Source organism: Ursus arctos, unplaced genomic scaffold, assembly GCF_023065955.2.
Source record: "Ursus arctos isolate Adak ecotype North America unplaced genomic scaffold, UrsArc2.0 scaffold_19, whole genome shotgun sequence".
NCBI classification, from domain to species: domain Eukaryota; kingdom Metazoa; phylum Chordata; class Mammalia; order Carnivora; family Ursidae; genus Ursus; species Ursus arctos.
Window position 1 is genome coordinate 49,478,640 of NW_026622863.1, and position 13,876 is coordinate 49,492,515.

Below are 13,876 nucleotides of genomic sequence, written 5' to 3' on the forward strand. Positions count from 1 at the left end.
AACACAAAACGTCACCCACCGTATGAGTCCAATTATACGAAATGTCCAGAACGGGCAGATCCACAGAGAGAAAAAAGTAGATTAGAGGTTGCTCGGGGCTGGGGAGATGGGGGCAAAAGGGGGTGTGTGTGACTGCCTGGATACGTTGCTTCTACTGGGGGTGACAAAAATGCCCTAAAGTTAGGTGCTGCGATGGGCACACAACCCTGTGAACATACCAAGAAATACTGTATACTTTGGGTGATTCATATGGTTTATGAATTACACTCAGGCAAAACTGTTAAAAATTACTCAAAGGGCAGGCAGAAGGGGGTCAGGCTGAACGGTCTCTGCATTTCTTTCTGGCTGTAAAATTCTAAGCACCTAGAAGGCTGCTGGTCCCAGGTGGTGCTGGGATGCTCCGAACTGCAGTGGGACTCACAGGGCAGTGGATCTGGCCCCCCGGCAGGCCCGCCACATGCGGAGCAGAGACTGTGCTGCCCATGTCACTCACCAAGCATGTTGCTGATGAGTTTGTCGGGACCGGCGTGAGCAGAGGTGGAACAGAGGGTGTTGAAGTACAGCCCCGAGCCCTCCCGGATGGGGCTGAGCATCGGGGGCGGCGTGTAAGGGGAGCACTGGAACAATCCCTTGAGCAGGCGGTCCACCAGGAACACCGGAGAGCGCAGACAGCTCTGGTGGCAGCCTCCCAGACCCAGCTCCCCACATGAAGAGGGTGGAGGAGGTGAGAACAACGCCTTGGGCTGGGGGCGCTTCTTCCGCTTCCTGTGCTGGCTGCTCTCCTTGCTGTCTCTTTCCTCCCCATCTTTGTCTTGTCCCTGGGGAAGAAGAGAGTGCAGAACCGCAGGGATCACTTGAGGCCACCCGCCACCCAGCTCAATCTTCAGGAGAGCAGGAGAGTGGGAAAAGAGGACAGACTCTGGGGACAGAGGGACATATGACCTGCAAACTGGCATGCCCATGCCTGCGGCCCTCAGAAGAAGGAGTCGAGCAGGGGCCCACGCCTGAGCCAGACCCCAGATCCTAACTAAGCCGCTGGAGCCCTCCCACGCCCCCGTGCCCTCAAGGAGAGGCCTTGACTCAGGGGAACCTGGAAACAGGTGAGGCCAGTGTCAGTTCTTCAAATGCCTGGCCCTTAGAGAGTAGGGGCCAACGGTGCAACAGCATGACCAAACGAAAAACAGCAACAGGTCCTATGAGACGAGCAAAGGCATCTGTGTGCCTGGTCCCTGAGGCCGGCACGGGCCTGTCTGGCGGGATCCTCCAGCACGGGCTGAAGACACTGGTCACTTGAACTCTCAATGTTCTCTCTCACCTCCATGCAATATCCCCTCCTCTCTGCCAGTCTTACTCGTCCTCTCCTCCAGGTCTCAGCTGCCACACCCCTCCTCCAGGAAGACCCCCTGACCTCCTCAGGCTGAGTCTCTGATGCCCCCTCCGGATGTCCTGAGCTCCCTCTGCTGCCCCTCACAACCCAGCCCGCCCAGGGGCATCACTGTCTGGGGACAGGTCTACTGACTCTACTGGACCAGCAGCTCCAGGGGGCACGGTCACCAGAGTCCGCAGCGCTGCCACCACAGGGGGGCACCAAGGAAGCTCAGTGGATGTTAATGACTGAATGAACATGCTCTCTGAGACTCAGATATTTTTTTGACGTTTGGCCTGGGTTTCTCCGCGGCTTCCGCCAGCAGGTAGGGGAAACTGCAGGGAGGAAGTGGCCTGACCGGCACCCACCTTGGCGGTGCTCCCAGTGGGTCGGTTCCCTGGAGCTACAGGCACGGGGATCCCCGAAGGGGCTGCAGCCGTGTTGTCGGAGGACTTCTTAGCTCCTGGGGGACTGTGCCCATCCCCCTCTGGCCTCAGCACTTGTCTCAGTGGCTTGCAAAACTCTGTGCCAAATACCTAAATGCAGAAAATCGATGGCTCTTTAAGATTAACTGGCGGGCAGGACAGGAAGAGCTGCCGGCCTGCCCCCTGCCCCTGACTCCTGGCCCCCCTGCCCAGCCTTCCCCCAGGGGGATATCTCCATCCTGAGATAAATGACATCCACTCGCCTACTCCCCGAAAGCCTGCCAGAAACCCTGAATGCACAGAGCCCACTGTGCGCGCCCCTTCACCTGCTGCTCCTGCTTCCCTCGAGGTGACGGCCACTGGTCGCTGTGAAAACACATGTGGCTGCTCAGCCCTTTCTCTGTATAAAACATCTGGCTGCAATTCTTGCAGACATAAGTGCTCCTTGGCTCTGCCCAGTCTGCAGGGCCCCCATTTTGCTGGTTACTGTGGGGAAACATGGCAGGAGGGAAGAACGGGAGAATGGGACTCTGTCCCCATCACTAATTTCGCTTTGTTTTTGTTTGCTTGTTTGTTTTTAAGTCTGATCCACTGATAACCCTAAGAAGTGGAGAGAGGACACCCCAATTCTTCATGGCCAGGTGCATACCTCTTCAGGACTGAAGCATCCAGAACTCGGTGACCCAGGCCCAGCACAGAGAAGCCACCAGAGGAATCTGAGGGGCTGAGCTCCCCTGGGCCGGGCGGGGTATGGCTTCTGAACTTACCAGCCACCTGCCACGTTCTCCTCCTTCAGCGGATGGGGGAGCCGGTAGATATTCCCACCCTGAAGATGAAAATACATCTGAGCCAACATACTGGAAAGGAGGTATGCAAGAGCTACAACTCTAAGACTCTGAGAAGAAAGCACAGGCATAATTCCTCGTGACCTTGGAGGAGGCCCTGGTGCCTTGGATGACACTGAAATGAAAGGACAGAACTGACAAATTCGACTTCATCAAAACTTAGAACGGCCGTGCTGCCAGAGAGTGAGAAGACGACCCCCGGCATGGGAGAAAATCACCGCAAGTCACATACCTGACAAGGGACTTGTATTCATGATACATAAAGAACTCATATACAGCTCAATGACGAGAAGTCCAATAACCCAATTTAAAAATGGGCAAAGGATCTGAAAGACATTTAACCCAAGAGGACTCACAAATGGCCGCTATGCACATGGAAAGACGCTCAGCGGCGTCAGCCACCAGGGCAATGCCAATCAAAGCACAGTGATGAGAAACCACGTCACACACACGAGGATGGCTGGGCTAATCAACCTGGAGAGCGAGCAGTGTCTGTGAGGATGCGGGGAAGCTGGAGCCCTCCTATACTGTGGGTGGGGATGTTAAATGGTGTGGCTGCTTTGGAAAAGTCTGACGGACCCTCAGATGGTTAAACACAGAGTCGCCATGTGACCCAGGAATGCCACGCTTCGGTACTTCCCAAGAGAAATGGAACCTATGTCCACAGAAACCTGTACGCGAACATTCACAGCAGCACTCTTCACTCTGGCTGAGAAGCGGGAACAACCCAAATGCCCGTCAACTGATGAACAGATTAACAAAACAGGACACAGCCACACGGTGGAGCATTACTCAGCCATAAAAAGGAGCAAAGCTCGGACAGATACCACAATGTGGACGAGCCTCGAAAACACACTAAGTGTAAGAGGCCAGACACAGAGGGCCGCGTGCCGTATGAGATGTCCAGAAGGGGCAAATCCATAGACACAGAAGGTAGATGCATGGTTGCCAGGAACCGGGAGGGACGGAGAGGTTGGGGGCGACAACTAAGAGTGCTGGGCTTCTTTTTTGGGGTGACGAAAATGTTCTGGCCAACAGTGGTAACAGACGCACAACCTTGTGAATATACTGAACGCCACTGGAAGGTACACTTTAAAATGGTGAATTAAATGATATGTGCTGTTAGAAAAGAGGCAGCTGTGGGGTGACAGGAAGGGTGCTGGACCTGGGCCGTGGTGAGGAAGAGCATCTCCGCACCCAGACCCAGTGCCACCCACATGGACAGAGCCACTACCGCTCCGCAGGTGCCGGTGGGCGTTGGGACTGTGACTCCCACCAGGAGAGACATGGCATCGCACGCAGAAATATTTACAGGGACAGGATCTCTACCTTTATGTCCTCTGAAGAATTTAAGGAGGCCGATCCAAAAGGAAGTGGAAGGCAAAAAGCAAGCAAGCAGAAAAAGCTTCGGGGAGAAAGTGTCTCTGACAGTTCTAAAGACCTCATTCTCAGCTCTTTTGCGGGAGGGGGGAGACAGGGGGAAACCACAGTCTCTGTGAACCTTCCTTTCCACCTCTCTAAACATGCCCCGGAGGACCCCAAGATTAAACACAATGCCTGACCAACCAGTAAATGTGGGAGCACGTCACAAACAAGACTCTGGCCTGGAGCACGGGCAGGTGTCGGGTCTCGGGAGGGAGGGCCCAGGTACCTGGATTCTGTTGAATATGGTCAGCTTGGACTTGGAGTCCTGGGGCGGCTCTGCTGGAGGCCCGGCCGACGAGAAGGAGGCCATGGCTACCTGGCTCGGGGAGGCTGTGCAGCACATATCCATTTTCACCTTCTCCTTTCGGAAGCCGGAGAAGCGCTGGGACCTGGGGTTGCCGGAGAAGAGCCTGTAGCCTCCGCCCCGGGCGCAGGCCTGGCTCTTTTCACCTTTTGTGGCCCCCAAAGCTGTGCCATTCTCCGCCTGGGTCGGCTTCCCTGAGAGCTGGGCTCCGAGGGACTCCTCCCCACCTAACTGGGTCTGCCGTGGGCCCCCTGGGGAAAAGATGTCCCCCAGGTCCAAGGTCCCTTTTGTGGATCTCAGCTGCTTGGCCAGAGAGATGTCTGGATTCGCGGGAGGGTCCAATGATGATGCTGTGAGGGACGGAGGAGCGGTGGCCACTTCTGGACCTGCCTTCGAGTCCCGTCTGGTGCTGGCTGGGGAGGCCTCTCTAGGGAACGCTGGTGTGATTTTCCTCCTGCGGGCTGGGGACCCCTCTGGCTCCGGGTTCCCGGGGCCAGCATGGAGAGAGTCAACAGGGGGTGCCGGCGGTGGGGGCTGCTGGGACCAGGGCCCCGGCAGTGGCTTCAGGGTGGCCTGCTTGCCCTCGGGCCCAGGGAGCTGCGAGAAGATCCGCTGGGACTTGGCGATCATCTGGAACACCTGCATCTGCTCGTGGCTCACCAGAGACTCCTGGGACTTCAGGAAGAGCTGCCGAAAGAGTGGTGTGGCATCCGACGGGGGCCCGCTCTGCTTCTGGGCATCCTGGAGGCCAGGCTCCCCAGGGGTTTGCCACGAGAAAGAGTCGCAGTCAAACTTGTTCTTCTTGGAAACCCAGGGGTCATCTTCCCCGCCGGCATATCTCGGGTCACCGGAGGCCTCCCCAGGTGCCTTCAGGAGCGTGGCAGGGAAGGGCAACGTGTCCTCCAGACTGGTGGTGCCCGAGCTGGGCGAGGGCTCCCCTGCAGGGGAAGTGTTGCTGGGCCCGGGGCCTGACTCACAGCCCTCCCGGGACGGCACTGAGGGGGGCTTGTGGACCATGAACACATCGTTCCCTTTGCTCTTGGGGCATCCCGGCAGGTTCCGGAGCCACTGGAAGTTGTGGCTGGCTGGCTGGGAACTGGCAGGGACCGTCTGGCCTCGGAACAGAGGCAGGCAGGCAGGCAGGGGGCCGCCCTCGGGCCAGCCCTCCAGGGTGGGCGGCAGGGAGAGCACCGGCGGCTCGGACTCGGCTGGGTCGGTGCCGCCGTTCTCCACGGCTCTCGAGTGGACGGCCGTGACCATGGCAGCGGCGGGCTCCTTCCGCGGGGGCCGAGGCTCCTCGGGAACGTCCGTGCCCAGGTTTGCGGGGGCCCCCGGGATGCCTGCTGGGGTGCAGGAGGAGGGCCCAGAAGAGGGTGCGTGGGAACAGGCCGTGCTCCTCCCCTCCCCGCTGTCGGAGGGCGCCGCAGCGGCCGGGACGGGAGAGGGGATCTTCTGGTGGACGATGCTGCTCACCAGGCAGCGCAGGAGGTCTCGGTTGGGCAAGAGGGAGCCAGGGGACCGGGCTTCGGGGGGCGCCAGGGAGCGCGGGGCCTCATGGGCGTGAGGGGAGTCCCCGCAGGCCTCCTCCTCCGGGGGCGCCTCCTTCAGGATGCACAGGCCGTGCTGCACCTCGTAGTGGCGGCGCAGGGAGCGGTAGTCGCAGTAGCTCTTGCTGCAGCCCGGCTCGACGCACACGAACGGCTTGGTCTTCTGGTGCGTGAGCATGTGCCCGGTCCTGCGGTCACACGGACGCGGCGTTAGCGGGTGCCCGGCAGCCGCTCGCCGGGGACCCCAAGTGTATCCCCGAGGGGCAGTGGTGCATCCGTATCACCAGTCAGAAGCTACGCTCAGCTCCCCGCCTCCCCACGAGGAAAGACCCAAGCGGCCACCCCGACGGTCAGAGCGATTCGAGGGGCGCTCCTCTCCCTCACCTTCAAGCAAACCCCTTATTGGAGGGAAAAAAAAATCAATGAAAGCCAGACTGGCGTTCCCCAAAGTGAGTTCCCAAGGAACACCAGTCCTCCAGGGCTGCTCCCTGAGGACGCGGGCTCAGCTGGCAAGGAAGTTTTGAAAAAACACTCTGCTCCTTGGAGGTTCGGAGTAGCGAACTGAAAAGCCACACAGTACACTGACCTCTCTTTCACCTCCCACGTCTCTCAAACTTAATTGCCCACAAAACCATTTATTCAAATAGCCCCTTTTACTTGAGGAGACGCTTACTTGGGCATGACAACCGCCCCCCACCCCGGCTTAGCCAAAGTCTTTGCCTTCCCACAGCACCCCTCTAAGGAGACAGCTACCCGGAACCTGCCCCCAGAAAACAAAATTGTACAGATGCCCCATCAGTAAAAACTTCCTAGCAAACGGCCAGATGCGCCTCCTGTAATTTCCGCAATCATATATCACGACGAGTATTACTACGTTTACATCGTACTTCTAGCTGCATTATCTATCGCAGCATAAACCAACCAGTACGTCCGCCTCTAGGTTCCCAGCAGCCCTACCCTGGTCAAGGCGGGGAGGGGAGGAGCACGCCCCCCCCCCAGCATGCTCCCACATACAGGTGGTCCCCCCCAGCCCCCGCACATGCTCCCACATACAGGTGGTCCTGGCGCTTGAAGGCCTTGCTGCAGATCTTGCAGACGTGCTTCCTCTCCTGGCTGTGCGTCAGGTAGTGCTTGCTAAGGGAGCTGGCGCTGCTGAACACCTTCCCGCACAGGCTGCAGTCCAGAAGCGGGTTCTGGGGGGAGGCATGCTGCCGCTTTCCTTTCCTGGCGCTCCCACAGGTGACCCTGCCTCCTTCGTCAGCCTCCTTAGGCACCTTGAGGACGCCGAGCCCCAGGTCTGAACAGAGGGAGAGAGCACAGGTTATGGACCCGTGGGGAAATCAGAGGGCACCGTTAAGGCGCTCGGCGGGTCTCGGGGCCACAGCCCGCAGGGGCAGAGGGACCAGGTCTGTGCCCTCCAACTCCAGCGGCTTCATGCACGGAGAAAAGGGGGAAGGGAAAGGGACCCCGGTCAGGCCAGCCCCGCGGGATGGCACTGGGAGGGACGGCGGTGGTCTGAAGCACTTCTGGGACAAGGTGACCACCATGGGCCCGGCTTTACGTTTCGACCATCCATGGCACTCTTGGAAGGCCAAGCCAGAAAAACAGAGTCCAAGACTTTAGCCAAGTACAAACACTTCCTTGCAGCCAATTCCACTTCTGGGACGTCACAGGAATAAACACAGATTTGTACAAAGAGGTGGCTGGCAAAGCAGTTAGCAGTAGCACCGCCTTTCCTGCTAGAAACAGCCCAGCATCGGACGAAGGGGCGCACAGGGGACCCCAGGATGGTGTAAACGGTCTAGGGCACAGCATTTAAGATAAAACTGTGGGAAAACAGCTGACGACATGAATGGATATTCACACTGCGCTCATCAGTGAGAAAATAGCAACCTGTTACAAGACAGAATAGGACAAAACAATTTGCGTGGAAAACAGCTGAGAGAAGGGCATGGGCAGGGGATTACGGGCCACTTCCATTTCCCTCTTCTCGTGTATCTGAGTGTGGTTCCATGTTTTCTGTATCCCTTGAGGTAAAATGATAAAAAGCATGTTTACAAACCATTCACCTGAGGGCCTGGGGAAGGGACGGGGAATGCTCAGGTGGGAGAGGAGCGGAGTGGCCAAGCCTCTCAGTGGCCAGTGTGCGGGAGGGAACAGCCCGCTTCCGTCTTGCTCCAAGAGACAGAGATAGGTTTGGTTTCATCTGACTGAAGAGAAGCAGATTTCAAACCACTGGAAATGGAGGGGCCATGGATGCAAAGACGTGCGGGCTCCTGGAATTCCCCTCCCGGCACTCGTGAACACCCCACAATCGTCTGGTGGACGGACCAACTGCAGAAGATATTCCTGCTCTTTAGGTGGGTCTTCAGGACAGACCGGACCACCTTGTGAGATGGCAAGTTCAGAGACCGCCGCTTCCCTTGGGCGCTGCGAGGGGCGAGCAGAGCGGGTGCGGCGGGAGACACCGCGGGAAGGAGCCTGGACTGGAGACTCCCAACGCTGTCCGGGCCGTGGGCCGTTTGTCCTCCATGTGCCTGCTCGCCTTCTCTTCATGTAAGAAATGACCGTGGCAAGTGGTCAACTGGTCCCAACAGTTTAAATGCAGAATAAGAGGACTCCCGTCGGAGAAGTCCTCAGACCTGCTAAGCGACTTTAAAAATGCTCGTGAAAGCAACTATTAAACCAGAATACAAAACGCTGCTTTGCGGGGCGCCTCTAAGCGGCTGCCTTTGGCTCAGGGCGTGATCCCGGCGTTCTGGAATCGAGCCCCACATCAGGCTCCTCCGCTGGGAGCCTGCTTCTTCCTCTCCCACTCCCCCTGCTTGTGTTCCCTCTCTCGCTGGCTGTCTCTATCTCTGTCAAATAAATAAATAAAATCTTTAAAAACAAAAACAAAAACGCTGCTCAAAAAATTGGCAAGGACACTGAAAATCAGGCAGGGTCACTGGCCTGGGAAGCTGCTGGATCTTCACAGAAGGCAGAGTTAGGAGAGTGTTATAAAATGGCCTAAGTTCTCTGACGGGCAAGCCTACTTGGAGGAATACGTTCAAAGAACTCATCCAAAAGGAAGCTCAACATGTAAAAAGTTGTGCACAGAAACACAGTCTGACGAGCAGGAATATGGTCAAACAGCACGATGGGGTAACTTATGACAAGGGAATACCTCACATGAGAAAGCAAATACGCTCGGTTTGAAAAACCTCAAATTGCATCACACACTTACTGCATCCGTGCAAACCCATGTTTTTCTGAGTGTCTTCGCTTGTGTTCTTCAAAATCTACATGCGGGAGCCAGGCTGGGGAGTTTTCCTGATGTGACTTTTCTCTGTTTCCTAAGTTTTCTTTAATAACTCTGTATTACTTTCCTAATTAAGAAAACGAGTACAAGTGTATGTGTTTATATCGGCCTAAATTTAAGCTGGAGAAGTATAAGGAGTTAGAATTTAATAATGTACAGTGGACTCCTCTTTATAAGGTAAAAAAAAATATCAAGTTTAAAACACACCAGGAAAAGCTGAACTAGATTAATGATTTGGAACACATTTTGCAGGGAGGACACAGACCCCCATGAAAGTCTGGTGAAGCTAGTTTCCCTGCCCAGCAAAACGGGCATGTACCCACACTCCCAGCGTTGTTCAGGTGGTTTCTGTGGCCGGGGTTGAGAACCCTAATGCCCACACCCCCCGCAGGCCTGGCGCCATGCCTACAACACTGCACATGTCACGCGATTCTAGGATTTTGTATCGGCCATCATTCCTACATGGTGACAAGGCTGACCCCCTGTCTACTGCACCTTGTGTGGAGAGGGGCTTCAGGAGTTTCTCATTTTAGCAAGTCTTTAGGACATTTCCTGAGCCACTTATCCTGGCTGCCATTAACACCTGTTCTGCAGAGCCATCGTGGACGTGGGCCTTCCGTGCACGTGCTGTGAATATAACTATCGAAAAGAGCTCTAGCTCAGTCAACCCATCGAAGCAACTTAACCCATGGAAAGGGTTAGCGAAAACCGAATTTGGGGCACCCGGGTGGCTCGGCCAGTTGAGTGTCCGACTCCTGATCTGGGCTCAGGGCTTGATCTCGGGGGTCGTGAGATCGAGCCCCGAGTTGGGCTCTGTGCTCAGCGGAGAATCTGCTTGAGATTCTCTCTCTCCCTCTTCCCCTCCCCCCTCAAATACATAAACAAATCTTTTAGAAAATTTTAAAAATTGGATTTATCTCGTAGGGAAGAGTGAAAGCAAGCAAACAAACAAAACAACGAAAATTGCACCAAGGTCTTTAACTATTCTATCAGTTCTCCTTCTGCTCCTCTACTATTGGAGAGAGAGGCTTAGAACTGAACGGACTGTCTGGGATGAACTCTACCGACACTGATGGAAATAAATGCTGCCTATCCTGTGCTCTGCAGTCTATGCGGTGCTGCTACACTCGTTTCTCCTCTCACTTCTTACTGCCGTTACTCTGGGGGGCGCGGAGTGGGTGCTATCATCCCCCACTTCACGGATGAAGACACTGAGTCTGGGGAAGGTTAGCCAACCAAGTGGCACACGGACAGGATCCCAGGTCACTCTGCAAACGTGAAAAGGGCCTCTGAGATGTAATCGGTAGGAAAATCTCCTGTGAACTCCAAAGTCTGCCCACACCACACACGAGATTGGGACATCCACAAATGGCCGGGTTTCTCAACATTATTCCTTAGGATCAGTGTTCAGCCGGAAACAATTCCCAAGTTAAAAAAGAAAGTGACCGTCCCTTGCTCCCTATTCTCCTGTGGAAGATAAAAATGTTCCTATCCAATCCATGCGGAAGCAACCCCGAGCCGGCCACAGGAGCTTTCAAACAGTGCTCTGGGCCCTCGGACCCAGGTGCACAGGCTTACCTTGTAAGGAAGCCTGAGATTCCGGGTCTGCGTACTCCTCCAGCAGCTTCACAGAGTCACTGTCCTTCCCTGAGTACAGGGACAGCGTGTCTAAGTTGTCCTCCAGCACCTCGCTGGCCATGTCGGGCGTTGGGAGGCTGGGGTCCAGGTCCAAACCACTCAAGCCAGCATAGAGCAGGTCTCGTGTGCTGGGACCCAGATCCCGGTTGAGGGTGTCACTGCAGTTGAGTCCCTGGCTCTCAGAAAATGAAGAGAGATGCATCTCTGGAGGAAGGGCACCCTCGTCCCCAAGGCTGTACTGGTCCATGGCTCTCCACTGCCAGGTCTTGGCCAAGAGCTACTCTCCAGACAAGCAAGGCTGTGTAAGGAGTCAGGGAGGCGAAGCTCTTGGTGCTAATTCCTGAAAATGAACGAGGAGGAATCAAAATTATGAGATGGCAATACAGCATGGCGGATGGAGCATGGACTTGGAATTCAAACAGACCTGTGTTTGGGTCTGTTCTCTGCCACTTAACAGCTTAACAGTGTGAACTTGGGCAAGTCACTTAAGCGCCACGAGCCCCAGTTTCCTCATCTGTAAACTGGGCATAAGAGTACCTCCATCAAAAGGTTGTTGTAAGGAATAAACGAAAGGATTTCCGGCAACATGGTGGACAGAACTGACCTCTTTCTCCAGCTATAAACACAGAGAAATATGACAAAAGATAATTTTTAATACACGGCGAAGCTCAAGAGACAGGTATAGCCCCATGTGCCAGCAACAATGAGAAAACATGAAGAAAACTCAGAGGTGTAGGCTCAAGTCAGCCAGAGGGGAAAGTCAGACTCAGATAGTGAGTCTGTTGTCCAATATGGCGGCAACTAGTCATACATGCTGTGAAGCACCTGACTCATGACTGGCCCGAACTGAGACGTGCCACGAGTCTAAAACACACACTGGATTTGGAAGACTTAGTATGTAAAAAAAAAAGTTAAGTTTAGTATGTTTTTGTATTACTATGTGTTGAGACGATAGTATTTTGGATACAGTGGATGAAATATGTTACTAAAATGAATTTCATCTTCTTTTAAGTTTTCAGTGTGGCTCCTGGAAAACTTAAGTTATACATATGGTTTGTATTATATTTCTATTAAAGAGCATTACTCCAGAAGCTGGGACTCAGGGTCATAACAGACACGGGAGAAAAGGAAACAGGGCCCTGAGCTTGCATGAAGTGGAGATCTGGGGCCTTGGAAGAGCCAGGCCATCCACGGGAAAACTACACAAACAATAAGAAAAACTCTGCACACGGGGCGCCTGGGTGGCTCAGTCAGTTAAGTGTCTGCCTTCAGGTCAGGTCATGATCCCAGTGTCCTGGGATCGAGCCCCGCATCAGGCTCCTTGCTCAGCATGGAGTCTGCTTCTCCCTCTGCCTCTAAAAGAAAAGAAAAGAAGAAAAACTCTGCACACAAGCCTAGAGAAGTACCCCAAGAGTTAGGAAGAAAACAGGGCAATGAGAGACAACAAAACCTAGCATGAGAAAAGAGTAAGTCAGTACGGGACAAGAACAAACATTTTAAAAAGAAACCGGCGAAACCTGCATGAAGACAGTTAAATTAAAAGCTCACTGGAAGGGTTAAGCAGCAGAAGAAACAGTGCTGAAGAGAAAACTAATGAACTGGCAGAGCAATCTGAGGAAATCCCCCCAGAATTCAGCACAGAGAGAGAAAGAAATGGAAAATATGAACGGGAAGCTGAGACAGTACAAACGGAGAAGCAAATGCAAAGACTAACAGTGTCCAATAGGAGTCTCCCCCCAAAAGAGGAGAGAATACAGAAGATGTGACATCGTTTTTTTTTTTTTTTAAGATTTTATATTTAAGTAATCTCTACACCCAGTGTGGGGCTCAAACTCACGACTCCAAGATCAAGAGTCACAGGCTCCATGGACTGAGCCAGCCAAGCGCCCCAGGAGATACATCTTAAAGAGATATTGGTGGAGGAATTTCCAGAACTGCAGGGACAGCAGACTTAAAGATCATAATTCCTGACGATACATAGTTAATGACCAAGCACTGCAAGGCCCAGCAGGATGAATAGAAATGAATCCACTCCTCAACACACAACAGAACTGCTGACCACTAGAGACGGAGAGAAAACCCTACGAACTACCCAAAAGAAGAGGCAGACGGTCTACAAAGGGACAGTGACTCAGAAGAGCGGAGGCTAGGAGGCAAGGAATAACACCGCCAGCAGATGAAGGAAGGGTGAGAGCACAGAACTCAACATGCAGGAAAACTAGTATCAAGAGGGCGCAACTAAGACTTTTTCATACAAGGCATAAGAGGTTGCCCACAGACGTCGGCTCAAAGGCTAGTACAGGTTTTGAATCACTTGGAAAAGAAAAGACAATGATTAACTTTGTACTTTATGTAGGCTACAAGGATCTAAGTGTAACTACCAAAAGAAAAGGAATAAACTATGTAACATCTGAACTAGTAGAATTTATCCCACCCCCAAAAGAGAAAAAAGAGTCGAATGACTAAAATAAGAAATCAGAAACAAAAATAGAAAGGATTATGAAAGATTACTATGAACAACTGCACGCCAACTAATTAGGTAACTTCGAGAAAAGTGGACAAATTCCTTAAAAGACACAAATTACCAAACTGACTCAAGAGGAAACAGACTATCTGCATAGCCCTGCAAGAAGGAAGAAGATTGAGTTAGTAATGTAAAAACTTCCCACCCATGCCACTGCAGAAACAATGAAAAAAATCAACTTTATTGGAACTCTGGAAAATAGTCAAAGGTTTACTGCAAACAAACGAACCCTTAGCAAGACAAGGGTGATGAAACTTGGTAGGAGGGTCCTGTGGCATTTTAACTTACTCCTGTCTTATCCCCCACTCCCCGCCCTGCCAGCAGTGGCTTCGAAGGCAGAGCCACATTCTGGTGTGAGCTCCTAGTGCAGAAGGGAGCAGAGAGCTGAGCTTGTCTGTCTTGACCTGTCAGATGGCTCCTGAAGGGCTAACATGAAGGTCTTGCCTTGATTTTGCCTAACTTGGAACTTTCTCAGGGCAGAGAATAGCCACAAAGATGGCA

General features: G+C 53.6%; 1 protein-coding gene across 1 annotated transcript in view; it reads right to left on the bottom strand.

The window, feature by feature from the left end:
- Window positions 1-11,098, bottom strand: part of ZNF541 (zinc finger protein 541) — a 30,589-nt gene extending 19,491 nt beyond the window's left edge. Inside the window, exons 1-7 of the mRNA XM_026481951.4 lie at window positions 10,792-11,098; window positions 6,966-7,209; window positions 4,288-6,100; window positions 2,559-2,617; window positions 2,118-2,277; window positions 1,735-1,902; window positions 494-818 (exon numbers count right to left, since the gene is read on the bottom strand). Of these exons, the coding sequence (XP_026337736.2) occupies window positions 494-818; window positions 1,735-1,902; window positions 2,118-2,277; window positions 2,559-2,617; window positions 4,288-6,100; window positions 6,966-7,209; window positions 10,792-11,098 (3,076 nt within the window). The remainder of the gene's footprint in view (window positions 1-493; window positions 819-1,734; window positions 1,903-2,117; window positions 2,278-2,558; window positions 2,618-4,287; window positions 6,101-6,965; window positions 7,210-10,791) is intronic.
- Between the last annotated feature and the right edge of the window lie 2,778 nt (window positions 11,099-13,876).